This window comes from Anomaloglossus baeobatrachus, chromosome 3 (genome assembly GCF_048569485.1).
Source record: "Anomaloglossus baeobatrachus isolate aAnoBae1 chromosome 3, aAnoBae1.hap1, whole genome shotgun sequence".
NCBI classification, from domain to species: Eukaryota; Metazoa; Chordata; class Amphibia; order Anura; family Aromobatidae; genus Anomaloglossus; species Anomaloglossus baeobatrachus.
The window spans coordinates 190,182,219-190,207,346 of record NC_134355.1 but is presented as its reverse complement, the minus strand read 5'-3'; the positions used below and the strand labels follow the sequence as shown (position 1 = coordinate 190,207,346).

Here is a 25,128-nt window from a genome sequence, read left to right as displayed (position 1 = left end):
TGCAGGTAACCTGACCTCAAGTGAGGTTACTTATGATCACAGGTGGAGGACAGGTAGTCAGGTAGGAGAGAGGAAAAGGAGTATGTAAGTGTACAGACTGCCAACATGTGCCCACCTATGAGTAAGGAAGGTTTGTGTTTTTTTTTTTTTTTTTTTTTTTTTTTAAATTGTCCAAAACGCATCAGGTATTTCTATGCCTGCAGTTTTTTAATATGTAATGCCTTTTTTTTATTTCATTTTAACAATAATTGAATAAAAGTTTATTTTATCTATACATGTTTGGTGCTGGATCTACTCCTTTTTCCTCTCTTGCTTGTTTGCCACACCGGACCTGGCCTGTCTGGAAGAATCTGTGCACCACTCCCAAGCCCTGATGCACCCGCTATAGGTAAGTTGAAAATCTTTGTTTTTTTGCACACAGAGGATAGGTAGTGCCTGAAGCTCACATTGGGCGGTCATGTCTGACTGTCACTTCAGATGTAGCAGAGCTGAAATAGTCATGGGACCTCATGTGGATTGTCGAACCTGGGTGTTTTGGGAGTAATAAAGGAAGGAAGGGGGGTGGGGTTTGTTGTTGTTGTTGTGTTTTTTTTTTTGTTTTTTTTTTTCTTAATTCCAAATAAAGGACTTTAGTCTAATTTTTTTTCACTTACAGATTAGTAAAGGGAGCAATTTTTTAATGTTTATTTGTACAGCAAGAGATGCTACACACACACACACACACCCACCTCTGGTTGGCGTGGCGTCAGACGTGCCCCCACCCTGTGTCACAGCGTGCCTGACTGCCATCGGTCAGGGGTGCAGGGGCTTCCAGTGGGTGGGGGAAGCGGTGCATATGTATGTGGCATAATGAGCGACCCTGAAAGTAGCATTGGAACCATGCGGAGGCTAGATAAGTGTAACACGTCTGCTCAAATCCCCCTATCCTTTCTGACACCATTTTTAAGTGCTGGATTCTTGTCCCCATAGACTTATATGGGGAACGGTGTGCGGCCAGATATCTGCGCCCTCCATTTTTTTTTTTTTTTTTCTTTTGGGTGGGTGATTAACCTGGGTATCTGCGAGTCCACCCATCACTACTTACAAATAGTGAGGTAAGAAACTCACTAAATACTCAGTGTTCACATTGCCTTACACATTTTTTTTTTTTTTTCCCACTCACAATCTTAAATGTATTCTATTGGGGTTTTATGTGATATACCAACACTGAGTAGCAAGTATTTGAAGTGTATAGGAAAGGTTGCATGGTTTTCTAAATATTTTATAAATATAAATCTAAAAATTCTGAAGTGCATTTGTATTCAGACCCCTGAGTCAATACTTTTATAGAACCACCTTTTGCTGCAATTACTGCTGAAAGTCTTTTCGGGTATGCCAATTCCAGCTTTGCACATCGAGAGGCTGAAATTTTTGCCCATTCTTCTTTGAAAAATGACTCTAGTTCAAGGAAATTGGATGCAGTCGTCTGTGAACAGCAATCTCTAAGTCTTACCACAGGTTCATTTTGGGATTTTAGTCTGTATTTTGGGCATTTCATATATTCTTTGATCTAAACCAGTGTTTCTCAACTCCAGTCCTCAAGACCCACCAACAAATCATGTTTTTAGGTTTTCCTCAATCAAGTGTTCAGGATTTCCTTAAAGTTGCACAGGTGATGGAATTATTCCCTGTCTAATATTGAGGAAAACTTGAAAACATGATCTGTTGGTGGGTCTTGAGGACTGGAGTTGAGGATCCCTGATCTAAACCATTCCATTGTAGCTCTGGCAGTATGCTTGAGGTTGTTTTCCTGTTGAGACTGCTGCATAAGGTTCACCCTCCAAGTCTTTTGCATCCTCTATCAGGTTTTTCTCTACGATTGCGCTGTATCTAACTCCATCCACCTGCACTGTCGCTGCTGAAGAAAAGCGTCCCCACAACATGATGATGCCACCACCATGTTTGATAGTGAGGATAGTGTTTTCAGGGTGATGTGCAGTGCTAGTTTTCTGCCACACATAACCTTTTTTTTAGCCTTAAATGTTCTACTTTGGTCTCATCTGATCAGAGCAATTTCTTGCAAATACTAGCTGTGTCCACTACATGTCGTTTGGAAAACTGCAAATAGGTCTTCTTATAACTTGCTTTCAACAATCGCTGTTGTCTTACTACTTTTCCATGAAGGCCAGCTCTGTAGAGTATTTGATTTAAGGGCTCACTCTCACTTGTAAATGAGTGTAATGTGAGAAAAAATGTCCTTACACTCGGACTAATGTTGTTCACTGAGTCAGTGCTGATCTACAATTTGTTTTTCCTCAGCTGTAATCTGCCTGAGGGAAAAAATCGCAGCATGCTACGTATGGCTGAGTATATAGGACAGTACTTGCCAATGCAAGTACTATAATGCGCAGGCACAGGGAAAAGTAAGACTGCCCGCGCATTCCCACTACAATATTTTGATCTGTTCTCAGCAGGGCAGAGTGAAGTGCGCATGTGCAGGAGAGCAATGGCGCACTCTGGATGGGGTGTGTCATCCACATGTAGCAGGGAAGGAGGACGGTGATCGCGAGCAGATAGGAGTCGCCGGACCGGAACCGGCTACGCCCATTGGACTGGACCGCCCCGCAGGTGAGTATAATAAAAGCGGTTTTGTCTTTTTTATGTTATACAGTTCGGCCTGAGCACTTTTATACTGTATTCTGGCATGCTGTATATAAGAGCATATAAGTATATAAGTGGTGGCCGCAGCTTATAGGGGAAAAATCTGGTGACAGGTTTCCTTTTCAGATGTGGTCACCATTTGGGAGCAACGAATTTTGTAATATCCAAATATGGAACAATATCTCCTTAAATAATTTGAGTGACTTACATAAAGTACTAAGCATTATGTATCTTTAGCATTTGCAGTCAATTGTTCCGGTACTGCCAGTGTTTGATGCATGCTGAAACATTAAATGAGTGTTTTTATGGTTTCTAATGATCGTAATGAAATACTATGTCCGTGAGGAAAACATATGGGATGGAAACTAATGCAGAATCAAAATGGGTTAGCCATGTTATATTTAGTAAAGTTTATTTGTTACAAATAAAAACTACTACTTTACATAGAGTATTACATAGCGAATGTACGTTTATGTAATAAATTTTGTAAATTGTATCGACAGTCTTCCAAAGTGTTTGTACTCTAATTTTATCACTTGACAAAATAAACAGTGGATCAACAAAAGAGAAATCTAAAATCAAATGACGACCCATTGCATTCAATATAGCATCACTTCTTCTAGGTATACCTGGACAAAGTCAGGTTTATTGGCAACCACTTACCGTATACCAGGGGACTCAAACTCTGCTTTGTATATGGGCCGCACGTCAAAACTTTATTTGGAGGGGGCATATTTTTTGAAGGACAAAGTGACGTTTTTAGTGATGCCATGTTTTTAATTCTGTAAGTTTTGGATCACTTTAAAAAAAAAAAAGCATTCATATGGTTTTATAGCTTGAGTTGTTACTTATGTATAAATAACAAATGTGTACTTTTAGTTGCTCTGCTTAAAGAGAGGGTTATAGAAAGAGAGTTATATCTATAGATAGAGATATATGAGACAGATTTTAATAATGTCAAAGTAATTGTATAGTCCCCATCTTGGTAGTAATGTACCCATCCCTGTCCCCATCTTGGTAGTAATTTGCCCATCCCTCTGCCCATCCCTGTGGTACACAGCTTCTCTGCGCAGTGCTAGCAATACATTAATCTGAATTAAAGCGCTGACTGTGGCGGCACTGACACCGGCTGCAATCATTAACAGGTCTACATGCCTGTGTGCTGCAAGAAGCAGCCTCAGGGACCACATGCAGGCGGAGTGTTTTGAGACCCCTGAATTATACCAAATAGTTGATAATGATCATCATGTTCATATGTAGGTTGATATGCAGTCATTAAAAAACAGCGGTGTAGGAGGCTTGAAAGTGGCAGAGGAACTTGCTAAATTCTGCTACACATGTGAGGATGTGAAACAGATCAAAGCAGTTACTTCACTGCATCAGGTTTTTCCAAGGCAAAACATTTCACATCACACTGGGGTTTCAAGATGTGCTGCAATGTCTTTTCAAGGCAACATTGAGGGCCATAAACGTAATGGTCAGCCAAGAAAACTTGCAGCAGTGGCACGTCATGCTTGTTCCCATTGACATTGGAAAATGTCTAGCAGTGCCATCAGCTCCAAACTGTCAGCAATACTTGACCCAGCTACCACCATCTACTGTTCAGAGACGTCTGGCCAGAAGTGGCATTTATGGAAAAATTGCTAAAAGCTGTATCATTGATATGGAAACACTTGGTCCCACAGAGCACTGATCACGGCATAGAGTTTGTATGGGATTACATGAAGAGACTGCCGGATTTGCACCTGCCTACATCCACAATTCTCTTTTGTTCATTCACTTTTCATTTTATTTATAGAAATAAACGATTAACCTTTTCTTTCTGAAAGTAATGTTTGCAGCATCTTTTTCCCTAAACCTGCCAAAAACTTTTGAGCCGTGCGATGTGTGTGCGAACACATATACCATATTGAAAGGAGGATTTCAAAGCTTATTGCTGCTGGAAATTTATTTTGTTTTTCAATGCGCACATTGGAAAACCATAATGAATCATAAAAGTATAGAAGTAATGTCAGTTTGTCAAAGAAAATTGGTATGAAATCATTGGCAAGGTTCATTGTTTACTTGTTTAGTGATAATACAGTCACAAAAAGTCTCATTCTAGAAAATAAATGCAGAAAAATTGGAAATAAATGCCCTATTCTTGAAAACTTTCCAGGAATTTTCCAGACTGGCAGCTGTGATGATGGTTACCCTAGTAATTTGCATGCTAATGAAACTTGCACCGTTGGGATTATTTTGTAAAACTGTGTGAGATCCCTATTGACATGACTAGAATGCATGGGAAACCTAAAGAGAAAACGTGTAATGACACTATCAGGGGAGAATGTGTCCAGGCAATCCTATTTTGTTCACCTGAACAAAGCCTGTAACTTTACCTGTCGGGTTTTTCTTTGCAGTTGTCCGTATTTAGCCGTGAAAATTACTCCTGCAATTCCTGTAATAGGCGGAATCCTTGTCTTCTTTGTGATGGGGACGTTACTTAGGACAAGTTTCAGTGATCCAGGTGTTCTTCCACGTGCCACTCCAGATGAAGCTGCAGATTTGGAAAGACAAATAGGTAATATAAGATTAGCACCTAACTTTCTATTTTTATGTGGAATACATTCTGATATTTTATATTTATAAAATATACACACAAACGAGAGAGAGAGACCGTATTTTTCGCTTTATAAGACGCACCTGATTATAAGACCCACCCCCAAATTTGGTGAAGGAAAAGATAATTTTTAATGTTAAATGGGGTCAGTCTTCTAATTTCAGTGTCCGTCTAACAGATCATATAGGGTATATGTCCCTCGTAGCCCCCCCATCCTAAAATTAGCCCCTTTAATCTGGATATGGCCCCCTTATATTGAATATAGCCCCCTTGTGATGGCGCACATCCCCCATTGATGGCGCACGTCCCCCCCCCCATTGATGGCACACGTCCCCCCCCCCTCCATTGATGGCACACGTCCCCCCCCCTCCATTGATGGCACACGTCCCCCCCCCCTCCATTGATGGCGCACGTCCCCCCCCCCCCATTGATGGCGCACGTCCCCCCCCATTGATGGCGCACGTCCCCCCCCACCATTGATGGCACACGTCCCCCCACCCCATTGATGGCACACGTCCCCGTCCCCCCCCCCCCCATTGATGGCACACACGTCTCCCTGTGTTTGATATGGCCCCCGTGCTGCTACCCATAGTAAAATAAAGTCTTTACTTACCTTCTCCAGCGCTGTCCTCACGGTGTCTAACTCCGTGCTGCTGAGCTCCTGCACTTCCTGGTTCTCGGTGCAAGCACTGTGATCAGCACAGCAGAGTTACATCATCTCTGCGTGCCTGATCATAGCGGCACAGCAGGGAGACCGGGGAGACTTGTTGGAGGAGGTAAGATTTTTTTATTTTACTACAGGCAGCAGCATGGAGGTCATATCTATCATGGGGGGGCAATTGCCATCAAAGGGGTGGGGGTGGGGGGCGCAGGCACATATATGTGCCGCTCCCCCAGCCTATTACCGCGGTGCACCGCACCACGGTGGTGGACAGAGGCAGTGCATATTGTATGAGCGGGAGCAGGAGATCCCCTCCGCTGCCTCCTGCAGCTTTCACCAGCCTGCCTCAGCCTCCAGCACCGCTCCAGAGCTGCCCCCACCTCCCCTGGGCCCTGCAGTATATAATCTGTATATTCGGATTATAAGACGCACCCCCTACTTTCCCCCAACATTCGGGGGGAAATAGTCTTTCTAAAGTCTTATAAAGCAAAAAATACGGTAGAGAGACAGAATTTTTATATATATATATATATCTCACACAGCTCAATAAATTTTAATATCAAAAAGTTTTTCAGTAAGTCAATACAAAATGTGGAATGCATTATATAGTCATTACAAACCGTGATCTATTTCAAGTGTTTATTTCTGTTAATGTTGATGATTATGGCTTATAGCCAATGATAACCCAAACGTTTGTCAGAAAATTTGAAAACACAAAACACCTGCAAAGGTTTCCTAAGTGTTCAAAATGGTCCCTTAGTCTGGTTCAGTAGGCTACACAATTATGGGGAAGACTGCTGACTCCAGAAGGCCGTTCAGAGTGCTGTATCCAAGCATATTAATGGAAAATTAAGTAGAAAGAAAAATTGTGGTAGAAAAAGGTGCACAAGCAACTGAGATAACCGCAGCCTTGATAGGATTGTTAAGAAAAGGCCATTCAAAAATTTGGGTGAGATTCACAAGGAGTGGACTGCTGCTGGAGTCCGTGCCACCACACACACACATATCCAGGACATGGGATACAACTGTCACATTCCTTGTGTCAAGCCACTCATGACCAATGGACAACGCCAGAAGCATCTCCCTGGCCAAGGAGCAAAAGAACTGCATTGTTGCTCAGTGGTCCAAGGTGTTTTCAGATGAAAGTAAATTTTGCGTTTCATTTGGAAATCGAGGTCCCATAGTCTGGAGGAAGAGTGGAGAGGCCACAATCCAAGCTGCTTGAGGTCTAGTGTGAAGTCTCCACAATCAGTGATGGTTTGGGGGGCCATGTCATCTGCTGGTGTAGGTCCATTGTGTTTTATCAAGACCAAGGTCAGCGCAGCCGTCTACCAGGAAATCTTTGAGCACTTCATGCTTCCCTCTGCCGACAAGCTTTTTGGAGATGGAAATTTCATCTTCCAGGAGGACTTGGCACCTGTCCACACTGCCAAAAGTACTAATGCCTGGTTTAATAACCACAGTATCACTGTGCTTGGTTGGCCAGCAAACTCGACTGACCTAAAGGTCTTCTCAAGAGAAAGATAAAACACCAGACCTAACAATGCAGACGAGCTGAAGGCTGCTATCAGAGTAACTTGGGTTTCCATAACACCTCAGCAATGCCACAGGCTGATCATCTCCATGCCACGCCGCATAGATGCAGTAATTCATGCAAAAGGAGCCCTGACCAAGTATTGAGGCATTTACTGTACAGACTTTTCAGTAGGCGCCAACATTTCTGAGTTAAAAATAATTTTTTCATTTGGTCTTATATAATCTAATTTTCTGAGAACTTTTGGGTTTTCATTGACTGTAACCATAATCCTCAACACAAACAGAAATAAACACCTGAAATAGATCACTCTGTTTGTAATGACTCTAATATATGCAATTCGTGAAATAAAGGAACTTTTTGATGATATTCTAATTTGAGATCCACTTATATACACACGAATAGAAAAAACAAAAAAATCGTAATATAAATGCTTGTTCATGTTACATGTTGCCCAAACTGTGGGCAGCATGCATCAGCCCTTGGATGTGCAATCACCACCATATATGTCTAACTTTGAAACCCTGCAGCATTTCAGAGAAACATACAGTGGTACCTTGCTTAACTAGAACAATCCGTTCTGGGACTGTGCTTGTTAACCAAGTTACTCGTTCAGCAAAGCAAGATTTCCCATGGAAATCATTGCAATGCAGACGATTCGTTCCACAACGTGTGAAATGTCCCATCCTGGTCCCCTATTCTGTCATTCCACACACGTACAAACGCGTACAAGCACACACGCACATATTATATGCTCACCTTACCTTCCGTTCCATCACTGGTCTCCTGGGACTTGCTGTTCTCTGGTACGGGGCCTGGCTGTGTATTGCGTTACCATAACGACGAGGGAGGAACTTCCCGGCCAGAGCGCTGACGTCAAAGGCAGAGCCGCTTGCCTCTTGATTGGCCAGCGCGCTGCCTTTCAGTAGCGGTGACAGGAAGTTCCTCCCTCGTCGCTATGGATGCTGATACACAGCGTGGACTGGAGCGCAGATGCGAACTACAGGACCCAGGAGGCCGGCGATGAAACGGAAGGTACACTATATATTATCTTATATTATATGATCACCTTACCTTCCGTTCCATCGCAGGCCTCCTGGGTCTTGTAGTTCGCCGCGAGGACGTCGCGATGTACCCGGGAACTACAAGAACCATGAGACCGGCAGTGGAACGGAAGGTAAGGTGAGCATAATACTGTTTATGCGTGTGTGTTTGTGCGTACATGTGTGTTTGTGTGGACTGCAAGTGCGGGTCAGTGCACGGTGGATGGACGGAACCGGAAGTATGTGCAGTGAGGATTTCGCTCGTACAGCAAAGCTTTCTCGTAAAGCGGGTTACAAATTTACAGAAAGCTTTGCTTGTTAAGCAAAATTCTCGTTAAGTGGGTTACTCGTTAAGTGAGGTTCCACTGTATACTTTTTAATAGCTGCCGGAGACAGAGCTACTCTATTGACTAGTCGTGCATGCGGGTCCCCGCTGGCTTCTCCCCTATACACGTGTACAGGCAGAGATCTATCTGTCAGTCAGCGAGCTGGGAGAAGCTGTCAGATACCCGCCTGTAGGACTAGTCAATTGGGGATTCTGTTCTCGGCAGCTATTAAAAGCCTGTTTTTCTCTGAAATGCTAATATGTTTAGGTTTTCTTTTTGGTTGTTTTTTAAATGGCCGAATTAAAGGGAATCTGTCACCACATTTGACCTATGCTGCATGTTAATATAGGCATACAGGTTATAGCATTTTGCAAATAGTCCTACCTGTATGTCTCACATCTTTTAGCACTTTATGTAAATTACCTCTTCTAGGCTATGGGGCGGATGCTGCCTTGAAGATAACTCCGCCTCCAGAGTTTTTTTATTATTATTATTATTATTATTATTATTATTATTATTATTATAAGGGGTGTTACCAGTGTGATGGCCGCTCTGTGCTCGCACAGCTGGGTGCCATTATAACTGACACCTCTGCAGGGACCGCTCAGCTTCAGCCTCCAGCTCACAGGCAGACAGTTTTGCAATGTTGTTGCGAAAAGAAGTCTGTTAATTTCATCTGTCAGTTACTTGTCTCACACCGGTAACGCCCCTTCTATATAAAATGATCTCTGGAGGTGAAGTTATCTTCTGGGCAGCATCCGCCCCATAGCCTGGAAGAGCTCATTTATATAACATGATAAAAGATTTATCCACAACAAGGCATACAAGTATGTTGGGGTTTGTTTTTTTTTTCAGCAGTCTCCAACCTGTATGCTTATATTAATAGTTTAGATGGGTTAAACTGGTGACCGATTCCCTCTAACTCTACACTTCGGAGCACGAAGGGTATGTGCACACTACATCTTGTTCAGGTGAGGACCCGCTGTCACCTGCTTGGAAAAGTGCTTAATGCTAAACACAATGAATGTTATTTATTGCAATGTAAAAAAGGCTTCCATGCTTATGTAGTCATTTCAGCTTTTTTTTTTTTTTTTTTTTTTTTTTCCCCCCTTTTATCTGCTTCATGTTTTTAAAGACATAAAGCCGCTAAAAGAAGTGACGTGACCATTGAAGAGAAGGTGGCAACAATGTTTTGATCCCTTTAATATAGAACTGGGTCTTTTTCAAGCTTGATAAAGAGCCAGAACAAAACTAGGGGTGGTAACATTACTGCTTTTTCGGCATTTGTCATGCCATACTAAAGCAAGTTAGTCATCATTGGAAGCTGAAGCCGCCTGCTTGTGCTGTGAAAAGGGATCATCTCACATTTGGCATTTGTGCATCTACATCTTATTGTGCTGCTTATGCAGTCTCAACACCTGTATTGTTAATAAATGACCATTAGTCAGGTGATTTCTGTTAAAGAAGCCACTCTACTTTATTTAAACAAAAAAAAACTACACTAAAAGTGCACAAAAACCAAACACCTAAAAAAAGACACTTTAGCCAAATGACACCAGCGTGCTTTAAAGCTTCGTCCTATTGGAAAACTGGGTGAGTATATCTACGTCTAAAAATAATCACATGCACATATCTTAAGTGATAAACTGATGATGTCTCTATTCTGTTCGTTCAATGATGTTTTCTTTACCTCTTTCATAGATGTTGCAAATGGGTCAACTTCAGGTGGATATCGACCTCCTCCCAGAACGAAAGAAGTTGTCATAAATGGACAAACGGTGAAACTGAAATATTGTTTTACCTGCAAAATCTTCCGCCCACCACGTGCCTCACATTGCAGTTTATGTGACAACTGTGTTGGTGAGTATCACCAAAAAAAGGTGAAATGAGCCCTTTAATATAACACCATATCTGTGTCTGTGTTGTAAATGTTCCCATTATACTGGAATAAATAAATCTGCCCTACTGCTAGGTGTACATGCTGTGAGGATGGTCCGAGCCATGTAAATGGCAGCCCTGAAGTAGATACATGGCATGGCACTCACTAGCACAAGTCATCCAGTTGGGTCGAGAAAGTAGAAGGGATCCAGGAGGACATTGTGGGAATGGCGTGTCTGGTAATGCAGGATCTGTGTTACAGTAGGGTTGTTGGAATTTGTGCTATGGCATGTTATTGGAGTTAGAAGTTGATTTTTAAAGCTGAGCATTTCAGCTTTGGCAAATTAACATATGTACGTCTATGTACTAACTACACAGAAACAAAGGTTTTCCTTTTACTGTGCACGTGTATGAAATTTCACTTATTTTGACAGCTTAGTTTTCCAGGACAACCAAAAAGTGTATATGTACAGTGTGTCCATAAATAGGCGGTAGTCCAGCACTAAAGGAACGCTGGTCGGCTGTATCGAAATTAATCACATTAGTCATTAAAACATTGCCCTCACCCCTCAAAAAGCCCTCCTCTCCTTAGAACTAGAACAAATAGATCCCATATACAGACCCGTTATTATTCAGATTTTCCTCACTTCTAAAAACTTAATTGCAGCCAAATGGAAGCAAATCACCGTCCCCAATATATCACAAATTATTAAAACTCTCGCCCATCATGAAAAATAGGAAAAACATTATGCTATTACAAATAATTTATTCGCCCCATATTAACCCCTTCATGACCTTTGACGGATCTTTCCGTCATGGATTGTGTGATGTTAATCCCCGCCCCCCTGCCGCGGGCAGGATGCGGCGATCCGCGCACATATCAGTTGTTTTCAACAGCTAACGTGTGCCTGCATGTTACGAGTGGAATCGCATTCAACTTGTAACATTAACCCCTTATATCTTGCTGCCAAAGTCTGGCAGCGAGATGTATATACGCGCGGTCATGATTTTCACTTACCGCCGCCCCCACCGGAAGTCACATGAGTGATCACGTGACTTTCGGTGGTTGCCATGGTAGCACAGGGTCATGTGATGACGCCTGCAGCTATGACGAGTTACTTTCGTTTTCACTCGTCCCGGAGGCCAGTGAAGCAGGAAGTGACCGTATCTGCTGTTTACAGCTGTGTAGCTATGATCAGCAGATAGTGCAGAGCGGTCAGATTGCTGATCGCTATAGCCCCCTAGGGAAACTAGTAAAAAAAAAAAAAAAAAAAAAAATAATTTTAAAAAATAAAAAAAAAAACCTAAAAGTTCAAATCACCCCCCTTTCACCACATTGAAAATTAAAGGGTTAAAAAAAATAAATATATACATATTTGGTATCACCGAGTTCAGAAATGTCCGATCTATCAAAATATAAAATCAATTGATCTGATTGGTAAACGGCGTAGTGGCAAAAAAATTCCAAACGCCAAAATTACGGTTTTTGGTCGCCGCAAGTTTTACGCAAAATGCAATAACATGCGATCAATACATAGCATCTGCGCAAAAATTGTACCATTAGAAACGTCAGCTCGAGACGCAAAAAATAAGCAGCCACTGAGCCATAGATCCCAAAAAATGAACGCTACGGGTTTCGGAAAATGGAGCAAAACGTGCGCCACTTTTATTGGACAAGCTTGTGAATTTTTTTTAATTCCCTTAGATATAAGTAAACCTGTACATGTTTGGTGTCTACAAACTTGCACCGACCTCAGGCATCACACCCATACATCAGTTTTATCATATATTGAACACTGTGAATACAACATCCCAAAAACTATTGTGCCATCAGTTTTTGTAGTGTTTCCTCACTTGGAATTTGTTTGCTGTTTTCCAGTACACCATATGGTAAAACTTATGGTTTCATTTAAAAGTACAACTTGTCCCGCAAAAAAACAAGCCCTCAAATGGCAAGATTGACGAAAAAATAAAAAAAGATACGGCTCTCTGAAGGGGAGCAAAAAACAAAAACGGTAAAGGCTCTGGGGCTGAAGGGGTTAAACGATGAACCCCATGGATCCAATTTTGAGAGGGTTGCATGAACAAATATTTGTGCATCATAATATACGCAACGCAGGAGTGCCTTCTTAAAACTCCTAAAATAATATGGTCATTTAATGTTGTCACAGATAAGATCATTTATTTGATCACCTGTAACTTTTATATATTTTTCAGTTATATTTAATGATTGATTCAGCCTTGTGCTCCCTTACCCTCTACCCTAATTTTCCTTCCCTCCTGTCCATGTTTCCTCAATTTAATCCCTATCATATACCTAACCCTTAATAGAAGCTTTAAGATAGTAGTCTATTGTTATCTACGTTGTGTTCAATCATATTCAACTGTGAAATAGTATCAAATTCCTCCTCCCCCTTTCCCCTTCTTAATTATGGAAAATAGAAATTTTAAAATATAAATAGGCAGTAGGATGTATTGGAATAGCTTCGTTCTTAATGAAGCACTTCCATTTAAGATTTAAAAAAAAAAAAAAGTACACACTGACAAGCAAAAAGGTGTTTTGAACTTTTGACTTTCAAGCTCCATATCTCACCATCCACTATAGCTTCGACTGTCAACTACCTTCATTTTATAGACAATCATCTTGGCTATCTCATACACAAATTTGACTTGCAACTATTCTTCCAGTATACTACAACTTACAACCTTTCCCTAATAGTTCAGTGTGTTATTAGTGTGTGTCTCGAGCAAATTTCCCAAACTGCATCATGTAAGTGCCATGAAAGTTGAAAGAATATGAAATTCAGTCTGTCTATCCATTTGTTCAAAACCCAAGAGGTGAACGTCCAGGAAAATATCAGTGAACAAGTCGGCTTGTCACAAGGTCTATCCGTTCTAGCAGCACAAACATGGCAGTGGAGGTGGCTCATGTTTCGTAATAGTGAGATCAGACATCCATGCAAGTACCGTGTGATATACGTTACAACTCGAATAGTGGCACAAAAAAAAGATGAAGCCTTAAGTTCAGTATTAATAAGAGTTTGATAAAAAAAAAGTGGTCAGAAGAAGATTGGAATCTGGTGATTTGGAGCAATAAGACTAAAGTCAATAGACTAGGCTCTGTAAGAAACAAAAGGCACAAGCTAACGGATCGCGGAATTAAAGGAACTGTCAAGTTCAGTGGAGGAAGCCTGATGATATGGGGTTGTTTTCTATCCAAAGGCATTGGATACTTGACCAGGATTGATGGTGGTCACGGTGCTGAGCTGTATGCGAGTAGGCTACAAGGCGAGTTACTTCATACACTTGAGAACTAGGATATGAAAAGGACTACATAGTGTTCCAGCATAAGAAGCCGAAATGTTATGATCCGGAACCATGGACCACCACAAATCATTGGCAAAAGGTGACAAGAGCATTGGCAACTAATCTGGCCGCCATCCCCTTACTAACCATCACAACTAGAAGTAGCCGAGGGGTGAACTAACATCCTGTGCACCGCGAACCCAGCCGGAGAACTAACTATCCTAAAGGTAGGAAAGATGAATAACTCTGCCTCAGAAAATAGACCAGAATAGCAAGCCCCCCACATTCAAAGACTGCGGTGATATAGGAAAAACACAATACACAGGTAGATGACAGGATTAGCAAAAGGTGAGGCCCCCGCTGACTAAAATAGGAAAGGGACTGATGGTGGCCAGAGAAAAACCCTGCAAAATACCAACTTCCTGATAGTACAAAAAGGCCCTCAGATCGCTCGATCTGAACTCTGTCCTATTCCAGGTGCCCTTGTCATACCAATGAACAGAGAACAAGAATTATAACAAATTCAACAAGCCACAAACACATGGACCCAAAGGATCTATACTCCACACAGAACTGCAGGGAGTTCCTCAACAATCCACTGAGGGGGGAAATCCCTGGAAGGAAATAGGCTATGTGCGCACAGTGCGTTTTTCGCGGCGTTTTTGCGCGTTTTTCGGGTGCGTTTTTGGCCTCAAAACTGCAGGACTTTGCTTCCCCAGCAAAGTCTGAGTTTTCATTTTTGCTGTCCGCACACATCTGTTTTTTGTACCTGCGTTTTTGAGTTAAAAAAAAAAAAAAATGGACATGTCAGTTCTTTCCTGCATTTTTCTGCGTTTTCCCCCCATGCAATGCATTGGAAAAACGCAGCTAAAAACGCACCGAATCACGGCAAAAACGCATGCGTTTTTGATGATTTTTAGCGGCCAAAAACGCACAAAAATGCAGCGTCAAAAAGACGCAGTGTGCGAACTTAGCCATAAACTGAAACCAACTACAACAAATGACAAACCCAGATAAGCAAAAGAACCAGACAATAAATATAGAGCAAGCACTTATCTGGAGTAGATGTGGTGTAAAGCCGGATTAAGCAGGCTGGAGATACAAAGAACAATTGACATCCAGCAACAGCCTGCAATCAGACCAGGACTTAATTAGCAGAGAGTTAGCAAAGGAAACACCCACTGCACAACACACCTGGTCCAAGTCCAAACCATTCCTGGCCACCAGAGGGAGCCTCCCAGCAGCCAAAACATGACTAACATTCACAACACCGAAGCATAGATAGAGATTGGCAAAGAAATGGTTTGGTGACATGAAGTAGAGGTGTTGGATTGGCCACACATACCCTAGACCTCAACCCAATATAGCACTTGTGAGTATAGTTGAAGAAAAATCTGTATACATCAAGTGAGTCTACCAGTATGAACCAACATTGGAAACGTGTAGAAGAGACCTGGGATCATATTTTGGTCAAAACATGCTTAAATCTAAACTAGGGTATGCTTAGAAGCATTCAGGTAGTGTTAAAGGCCAAAGGTGGATTTACAAAATAATTAATAAAAATGTAATATTTAGGGGGGGGTGTTAGGAGCAAAACCATAACAATAGTGGTAAAAATCTGCATAACTAATCATATGCTAAATAGCTGCAAGTCAAATGTATGTATGAGATTGTCTATAAAATGAAGGTAGTCTCATGCTCAGAACTGTAGGGGCTGGTGAGATATGGAGCCGGACAGTCTGAAGTTCAGAACATTGTTACATTTTGTGATAAACAATGTATGTAATTTAGTGAGTATGTATGAAAGGGGTTGTCAAGCTTTAGGCTATGTGCGCACGTTGCCTTTTTTGTGACCACAAAGAAGCAGCGTTTTTGTGCGTTTTACCGTGTCTTTGTTGCTGCGTTTTTTTCCAATGCATTGCAAGGGTTAAAAATGCTGGCAAAACAAAAAGAATTGACATGTTGCATCTTTTGTGGTCACCACAAAAATGTACCTAAAACAAAACTGCATTGTGAGGACAGCAAAAATAGACTTTTGCTGGGGAAGCAGTCATGCAGTTTTAAGACCAAAAACACCACGAAAAACGCACCGTGCGCACATAGCCTTAGGCTGGGGCCACACGGGGCAGTACTGCGATGCTTGCATGAGACTCTGCTCGTGCTGGCAGTACAGCAGGAGCCGAGTGTCATACGAGTGTGCCTGCATCTGAGGTCCGATCATGTGAGCATACCTCAGTTGCGGGGGGCGGGTTGGCTCGGAGGAGGGGAGGGAGGGATTTCTCCCCCTCTCTCCTCCGTAGTCGGCTATTGCCATTCTCGCACTGCACTGGCAGTACACCGGTGTACCACAAGTGCAGTGCGATTATTATTTATTTTTTTTTTTTTTTCTCTCGCCCCATTCACTTGAATGGGTGCGAGAGAAAGAGTCTCAGCTTACAATTGCAGCATGCTGCGATTGTTTTCTCCGTCTGATTAGGGCTGAGAAAATAATCGCTCATGTGTGCTGACACACAGGCTAGAATTGGTCCGAGTGGAATGCTATGTTTTATCACACTCCACTCGCACCGATTTTCTCGCCGTGTGGCTTAGGCCTTAGAGTACAAATCTGTAGTCTCTCTGTGATTGCAGACTTGTGAATCCTCACATCTTAGGCACTGTGTGTTGTGAGGATTCACCTGGTGTCTGCTGAGAATGGTGGTCTCTGTGGCATGAGTATGTGATATGCTCCTGGACAGAATCTGACTACATAGGCGGAACCTCGCCCAATATACTCTGAGTGAGGCTGCTCCCATCTAGTCAGATTCTGGCTGGGAGTATGCATATCACATACTTGTGACGACTGTCCCCGACTCTGACACTGTGAATCCTCACGTGCGTGTATGATGTGAAGATTCAGAAATCTGCAGTCACTTTATATTACTGCAGACTTGTGGATTTAGACTGCAGAACCCCTATATCATACGCTCCTACAGCCGCCTTCTCTAGGATCCGGCGCCATTCCATTCCTCTTAGTGATATCATACTATGTGGCTCACTTTATGCTCTAAGCCTATGAAGCCTCGTTCTGTCACTATAGGCTTACGTTAGAAAAGCCATTTCCATGTCATGCAGGGCACAGTGTGATCCAGAAAGTCTGAAGAGCTGCAATTTCACTGAGAAGAGGAGCGGAACGACGCTAGAGCCTAGAGAAGGCGTCAGCCAGTAGAATAACACACTCTACATTACATACACGTATGCACAGATTTATAAAGAACACAATGTTCATGGGAGTGCTTTAAGATCTAGGTACTGATCCGCTTGCCTTGTTGTATTATAGACTAGATACACACAGACAACATACCACATACAGACAATCCTTACACACCACTGTCTCAACATCCGGCAACGTATCTCAGGAGTCTGCTGGTAGTGTTATGTGCTATTGTATAAATCTAAGAAATAACACTGTAGTGCTTCTTAGGCTACTTTCACACATCCGGATTTTTGCTCTGCGGCACAATACGGCGTTCTGCAGAAAAACCGCAACCGGCTTTTGTAACGCCGGTTGCGTTTTTTTTGTATGACTTACATTAGTGCCGTATTGTGCCGCAGGGGCTTGCGTTCGGTCCGTTTTTTTGCCGCATGCGGCAGATTTAGCCGATGCCGCGGTCGGATCGAACGTTCCCTGCAACGTTTTTTGCTCCGGCAAAAAACACTGCATCGCGCCGCATCCGGCCGCTGCGGCGCATTTTTCAATGCATACCTATGGAGGCCGGATGCGGCGCGATGCGGAAAAAAAACGCATCCGCTTGCCGCATGCGGTTTTTTCCACTGCGCATGCTCAGTAGCATGCCGCAACCGGAAAAAAACGGACGGGCCGCATGTAAAAACTTATGCAAAGGATGCGGTGTTTTCGCCGCATCCGTTGCATAGTTTTCACAGCTGGATTGAGCCGCAGTGCTCAAACCGGATGTGTGAAAGTAGCCTAAGCCATACTCTTATTTTCCATACTCTGAGCCAATACAAACTGTATTTTTCCTTATCGTTTGCAGACAGATATAAATGGTTGTGTTATGTGAAGTGACCTAAAATAAGAGACTACTATGTATTTCCTATGAGGAGGAATAAAATGGGAAGTAGAATGTTACCTGAGGAGTCAGTGAGCCTGGTAAATGTCATCTGCAGAAGGCTGGGGCCACACGGGCACTACTGCGATCCACTTGCATGAGACTCGGCTCGTGCTGGCAGTACAGCAGAGCCGAGTGTCATGCCTGTGTCCTTGCAACTGAGGTCCGTTCGTGCAAGCAGACCTCAGCTGCGGGGGACGGGCCGGCACTCAGGAGGGAAGGGAGGGATTTCTCTCCCTCTCGCCTGTGTAGCCGGCTATAGCCATTCTCGCACTGCACTAGCAGTACACCGGTGTACCGCGAGTGCAGTGCGATTTTTCTCTCGCCCCATTCACTTGAATGGGTGCGAGAGAAAGAGACTCAGCTTACAATCGCAGCATGCTGCGATTATTTTCTCAGCCCTAATCGGACTGAGAAAACAATCGCCCATGTGTGCTGACACACAGGCTAGAATTGGTCCGAGGGGAATGCGATGTTTTATCGCACTCCACTCGCACTGTTTTTCTCGCCGTGTGGCTTAGCCCGAAAGCTTAAATTCCCCAAAACTTCTGTGTTCAGATCCTATGGTCAGGACGTGTCTGTTTCCCATTAGAGGGAATTGTCCTTTTACTGTGTGATCTCACTTCATGGACTCCTAATTGAACTGTCTGTGGCCCCGAATACTTGTATCATCTTCAACCATCAAGAAAATGTATTTAGTTAATAGTATGCGATTTGTCCTTACTGATCTTTGTTTCCAGTAGCTCCATAACTGTGTTCTGATATATCTAATTGCTTGTAATAAACTAGAAAAAATCAGTACTGGTGTCTGCGACTGACCCTGCATTGATGGTTAGTTCTTTGATTCACATGACCTCAGCAATGGCATGCGCATATATATGTGGCTGTGTGCATGGCATCTCTGCAAAACCCAGACAGGGAATATTGGAATAGAAGGATATTAAATAGGAAAGTATTGTGGGGAGGGGGTTTTCATTTCAAGCTCTAAATTATTTTATTTTTTAAGCCTCAATTGGTTAAGTTAACCTAAAGTGGATCTTTAACAATATATTTAGGTTAAATGTAGTGATGAGCGAGTACTAAAAAGCTCGGGTGCTCGAAGCTCGGGCCGAGCCTCCCAAGATACTCGTGTACTCGGCCCGAGCAACGAGCCCAATGTTATCCTATGGGAGACCCGAGTATTTTTGTGAAATGACCACCGGCAGCATGTAGAAACCCTAAAAATGGCACAAAAGTCTCCGAAGAGTGCTCAAATGACATGGCAACAGCATGGGGAAGACCCCTTGAAGCATTTATCACTCAAAAGTCACAGCTGTGAACAATTTTGTCCGCGTTTTACGCCATTTTTACGGACTCACCAGAAAACCTTCCAAAATGACACCAAAATGAATTTTCATGGCGGAAATGTTAAGGGCACATACCCAATAGTGAGATAGAGCTAATGTATGTTACTTTTTGAGATCAATACATGAAAGATTTTACGTAAAACATTGTGTGGCACTCCGATGTCCCTGAGAAGAGACGTACATAAAGGCCTCTGAGTCTAATGTGCCCATTTTGAGGAACTGAGTCTTTGTAGTATTTTCCTTTGCCAGGGCAGTCCAAAATTTTGAGGTTCACCAATGACCCTGCATACAGACGTGCATGAGGGCCTGTAAACCTGAAGTGCCCATTGGAAGGAAGTGGGTCTATTGTAGTATAGCCCTTAGGCAGGGCAGCCAAAAATTGGGAGGCTCCACGTTGTCCCTGGATAGAGACGTGCATGAGGGCCTGTAAACCTGAAGTGCCCATTGGAAGGAAGTGGGTCTATTGTAGTATAGCCCTTTGGCAGGGCAGCCAAAAATTGGGAGGCTCCACGTTGTCCCTGGATAGAGACGTGCATGAGGGCCTGTTAACCCGAAGTGCCCATTGGAAGGAAGTGGGTCTATTGTAGTATAGCCCTTTGGCAGGGCAGCCAAAAATTGGGAGGCTCCACGTTGTCCCTGGATAGAGACGTGCATGAGGGCCTGTTAACCTGAAGTGCCCATTGGAAGGAAGTGGGTCTTTTGTAGTATAGCCCTTTGGCAGGGCAGCCAAAAATTGGGAGGCTCCACGTTGTCCCTGGATAGAGACGTGCATGAGGGCCTGTTAACCTGAAGTGCCCATTGGAAGGAAGTGGGTCTATTGTAGTATAGCCCTTAGGCAGGGCAGCCAAAAATTGGGAGGCTCCACGTTGTCCCTGGATAGAGACGTGCATGAGGGCCTGTAAACCTGAAGTGCCCATTGGAAGGAAGTGGGTCTTTTGTAGTATAGCCCTTTGGCAGGGCAGCCAAAAATTGGGAGGCTCCACGTTGTCCCTGCATAGAGACGTGCATGAGGGCCTCAAAACATTGTTCCCATTGCAAAGGAGCGGGTCTCCTGTCGTTGTAATGTCCATTCTGCAAAGAATGGGCGAAAAAATTTACCACTGGGGGTATACCTGAAACAAAGGCCAAACTCTTGTAACGGTCATCATGGTGGCGCATGAGGAGAAGGAGGAGCAGTCCAGCGATTATCCAAAGTCCAGAAGTGTGTACCCATGGGTGACTGGAGGTACATGGCAAATTCCCATTACAAACTTTAAATTCCGCTCTCATTTGCTGGTGGTGTGGTGAAGTCTGGCCCAATCCAACCCTTGTTCATCTTGATCAGAGTCAGCCTGTCAGCATTTTCAGTTGAAAGGCGGGTGCGTTTATCTGTAATGATTCCACCTGCGGCACTAAAAACACGCTCTGACAAAACGCTAGCGGCAGGGCAGGCCAGGACTTCCAAGGCGTAGAGAGCCAATTCATGCCACGTGTCCACCTTGGATACCCAATAATTGTAAGGCACAGAGGAATGTCGGAGTACAGTTGTTCGATCTGCAAGGTACTCCTTGAGCATCTGGGCAAACTTAGGATTTCTTGTGGCACTACCCCGCACCTCAGGGGCTGTGGTACGTGAGGGGCTGAGAAAACTGTCCCACATCTTAAAGACTGTTCCCCTACCTCTGGCGGATTGGACTTGTGCCTCTCTCGGCTGTACGCCTTGGTTGTCCACGGATTCCTGACCTATGCCGCTAGCGTTTTGTGAGGGGAATGCTTTGCCTACTTCCGTGACTATGGCCTTCCGGAACTGCTGCATTTTGGTTGACCTCTCCGCCTCGGGAATAAGAGACATAAAGTTCTCCTTGTAGCGTGGGTCTAACAGTGTTACCAACCAGTAATGATTGTCGGCCAAGATGTTCTTAACGCGAGGGTCACGAGACAGGCAGCTTACCATAAAGTCAGCCATGTGCGCCAGACTCTTAACAGCCAGGACTTCAGTAGCCTGACCAACACGTTGACTGAACATGCTGTCCTCCTCCTCCTCCTCCTCCTCCTCCTCCTCCACCCTGTCCTCTGGCCAGCCACACTGAACCGAGGATATGACTGGTGTGCATGTCATATCCTCAATTTGGCTGGAGATTTGCTCCATGTCTTCATCCTCCTCCTCGTCATAGTCCTCCACTGCACGTTGTGATGAGACGAGGCTGGGCTGTGTGTTATCATCACCCACACCCACTACTGTTTCTTGCTGCAACTCATCGCGCTCCGCCTGCAATGCATCATGTTTGGTTTTGAGCAGAGACCGTTTTAGAAGGCAGAGTAGCGGTATGGTGACGCTAATAATGGCGTCATCACCACTCACCATCTTGGTGGAGTCCTCAAAGTTTTGGAGGATGGAACATAGGTCGGACATCCATCTCCACTCCTCAGGTGTTGTGTGGAGTTTGACCCATTTCCCGACGGCTTAGGTGATGCAGGTACTCAACAACTGCCCTCTTCTGCTCACATATCCTGACCAACATGTGCAGAGTTGAATTCCAACGCGTGGGGACATCACACACCAGTCTGTGAGCCGGAAGATGCAAACTGCGCTGAAAGCCGGCAAGGCCGGCTGAAGCAGTAGGTGACTTTCGAAAATGTGCAGACAGGCGGCGAACTTTTACCAGCAGATCAGACAGCTCTGGGTATGACTTTAGAAACCGCTGAACCACGAGGTTGAGCACATGGGCCACGCATGGAACATGTGTCAGCTGGCCTCGCCTCAAAGCCGCCACCAGGTTCCGGCCATTGTCACACACGACCTTTCCTGGCTTTAGGTTCAGAGGTGTGAGCCAGTGATCTGCCTGCTGTTTCATGCTGGTGGTGGTCAGGCTGCTAGTTTTGGTACCCCTGCTGATGCTGGCACGGCAGGTGTTGCAAATGGCCTTTTTAGAATCATCTGGATCCAACTTAAAAAACTGCCAGACTCGGGAAGACCTAACATTTGTACAGGCACCTTGTGTCGTGTTGTTGTTCCGGGGAACGGTTGCCTGACTTCTGCCTGGAGCCACCACCCTGCTTCTTACTGCCTGTTGGGATGCTACGCCTCCCTCCCCCTGTGCACTGCTGTCCTCGCTCTGCATATCCTCCTGCCAGGTTGGGTCAGTTACTGGATCATCCACCACGTCGTCTTCCTCTTCCGCACCCTGCTCCTCCTCCTGACTTCCTGACAATTGTGTCTCATCATCGTCCACCCCTTGTTGAGACACGTTGCCAACTTCGTGAGAACGTGGCTGCTCAAATATTTGGCCATCTGTACATACGATCTCCTCATGACCCACTTCAACATGAGCTGGCGAGAGGCCAGAATGTGCGAATGGAAACGTGAACAGCTCTTCCGAGTGTCCAAGTGTGGGATCATTAATGTCCGAGGACGTGTACTCAGCCTTGTGGTAGGAAGGAGGATCAGGTTCTGAAATGTGCGGTGCAGTATCACGGCTACTGACACTTGACCGTGTGGAAGACAGAGTGTTTGTGGTGGTGCCAATCTGACTGGAAGCATTATCCGCTATCCAACTAACAACCTGTTGACACTGGTCTTGGTTCAAGAGCGGTGTACTGCTGCGGTCCCCAAGAATTTGGGACAGGACGTGCGTTCGACTAGATGTGGCCCTTTGTTGTGGCAAAATTAGAGCTTGCCCACGACCTCGGCCTCTGCCTGCACCACCATCACGTCCACTTCCTTGTTCCTTGCCAACGCCCTTGCGCATTTTGCAATGCTGTGCTGACGTGTATTCACTAGACTTGGGCGTTATATCAAAGTTTGTGCAAATCGTGCACCTGTACGCTGCCACCGACAGGCACACACGTGCGGTTTTTAAATGCAAGCACGGACGCACTAAGAACCTAACACAGGTTTTAGGAGCAAAAATTACTGAGAAGTCTGACACTATCAGCCACTGCTGACTGACGTGTATTATACACCACACTTGTGCGTTATATAATAGTTTGGTAAAAACGCACACAAGTGCACCTGTACGCTGCCACCGACAGGCACACACGTGCGGTTTTTAAATGCAAGCACGGACGCACTAAGAACCTAACAGGTTTTAGGAGCGACAATTGCTGAGAAGTCTGACACTATCAGGACTGTTTTAGACTGTGTACACCAGCCCCAGATATGATGAAGGCTGGTATACGGTCACCACTAGGAATGGCTATATACCCTGCCTGCCTGCCTGCCTGCCTGCCTGTATACTGCTACAATAGTCCTGACAAGGACTCTTTTGGTCACTAGCCTGTATTCCAACCTGGCTATACCCTGCCTGTATACAGCAACAATAGTCCTGAGAAGGACTCTGCTACTGTACTCCGACCTGGCTATACCCTGCCTGCCTGTATACAACTAGAATAGTCCTGAGAAGGACTTTTGGTCACACTGTTTGCAGCCCTGCTACGGAAATAGCTATAAAGGGCCGCAAACCTTTCCCTGAAGCAGCGACCCTCTCCCTGCACTGACTGTCTGGATAGCTGTGAGCAGAGCACAGCGCGCGCCCGCCGGTATAAAGGCTCGGTCACGCTGTGCAGGCCGGCCAATCACTGCAATTCCACAACTAACAGGGCTGTGGCATTGCAGTGGTCTGCCAGCCAATCCCTGCATGAGGGCTGGCTCTCAAAAGAGCGCCAACATGCAGAAATGAAGACCACGAGTACAGCACGAGTATCGTGAGATTACTCGGTCCCCGCCGAGTAGCCCGAGTACAGTGATACTCGTGCGAGTACCGAGTAGTAACAAGCATGCTCGCTCATCACTAGTTAAATGTAGGAAAAGAGACCCTGATTCTGATGATGTAGCACTTAGTTTACTGGGTGCAGCAGTTCTTGCATATAGCATGAAGCAGATCTCAGAAAGCTAACCCACCTACACCAACAGCTTTGTGTTTATGTTGGCTATTGAAAGTGACCTGCTTTATTAGTGGAGGTGGCATGCTCTATTAGCAGGTGCGTGAGACCTAGTCCGGGCAGTGATAAGCACCTGGTGATTAAACCTTCAGTTTAAGTAAACAGCACACAGCCTGCAAAGTGACATCACTGATTTCAGTGTTATAACCCATTCATCATGCTGTCCTCAGATCACATAGCTAAAAATCAGCTTTGAGAGGTGTCAGGATCAAGTGGGATTTGAGAAACTCCCCACCTTCCCTTTAATACCACTAGTTTTATTTATGGAGTACTACAGTATTATTTATGATGATCACATGTTAGGCGCCAGAATTTTTTCCTATATTATTTTACTCACTTATATAGCGCTATTAATTCCACTGCGCTTTACAGATGTGATTATCACTGTCCCCATTGGGGCTCACAATCTAAATCAGTATGTCTTTGGAGTGTGGGAGGAAACTGGAGTAAACCCCCCACACACACACTATAAATAAAGTTATACCATTATATGTAACACGTAAGATTATATACATCCTGGGTTGAACACTGCAAGTAGTGAGCGTCTAAAGTGTAAATTTAACTGAATAGTTCAGTGATTCAACATTACAGTTATAAAAGGAAAAAATCTTAAAACAAAAACTTGCAGCAGAAAATGCAGTGAAAAGCAACCTGCTTTTGTTAATTGCATTGCCTTGTGAGTGTGGTTCTGATGGTCCCTTGTTTGCATTATGGTCGTACTGGCCCTTGTGGTCAGATGAAGCACCTCTGGAATAGTGGGCTTTTGAGA

General features: G+C 44.2%; 1 protein-coding gene across 5 annotated transcripts in view; it reads left to right on the top strand.

The window, feature by feature from the left end:
- ZDHHC14 (zDHHC palmitoyltransferase 14) overlaps positions 1-25,128 on the top strand; it is a 169,545-nt gene that overhangs the window by 81,254 nt on the left and 63,163 nt on the right. For all 5 annotated transcript variants that reach the window (XM_075339657.1, XM_075339656.1, XM_075339655.1 and 2 more), the window contains 2 exons: positions 5,040-5,200; positions 10,505-10,663. In XM_075339657.1, coding sequence (XP_075195772.1) covers positions 5,040-5,200; positions 10,505-10,663 — 320 coding nt within the window. The remainder of the gene's footprint in view (positions 1-5,039; positions 5,201-10,504; positions 10,664-25,128) is intronic.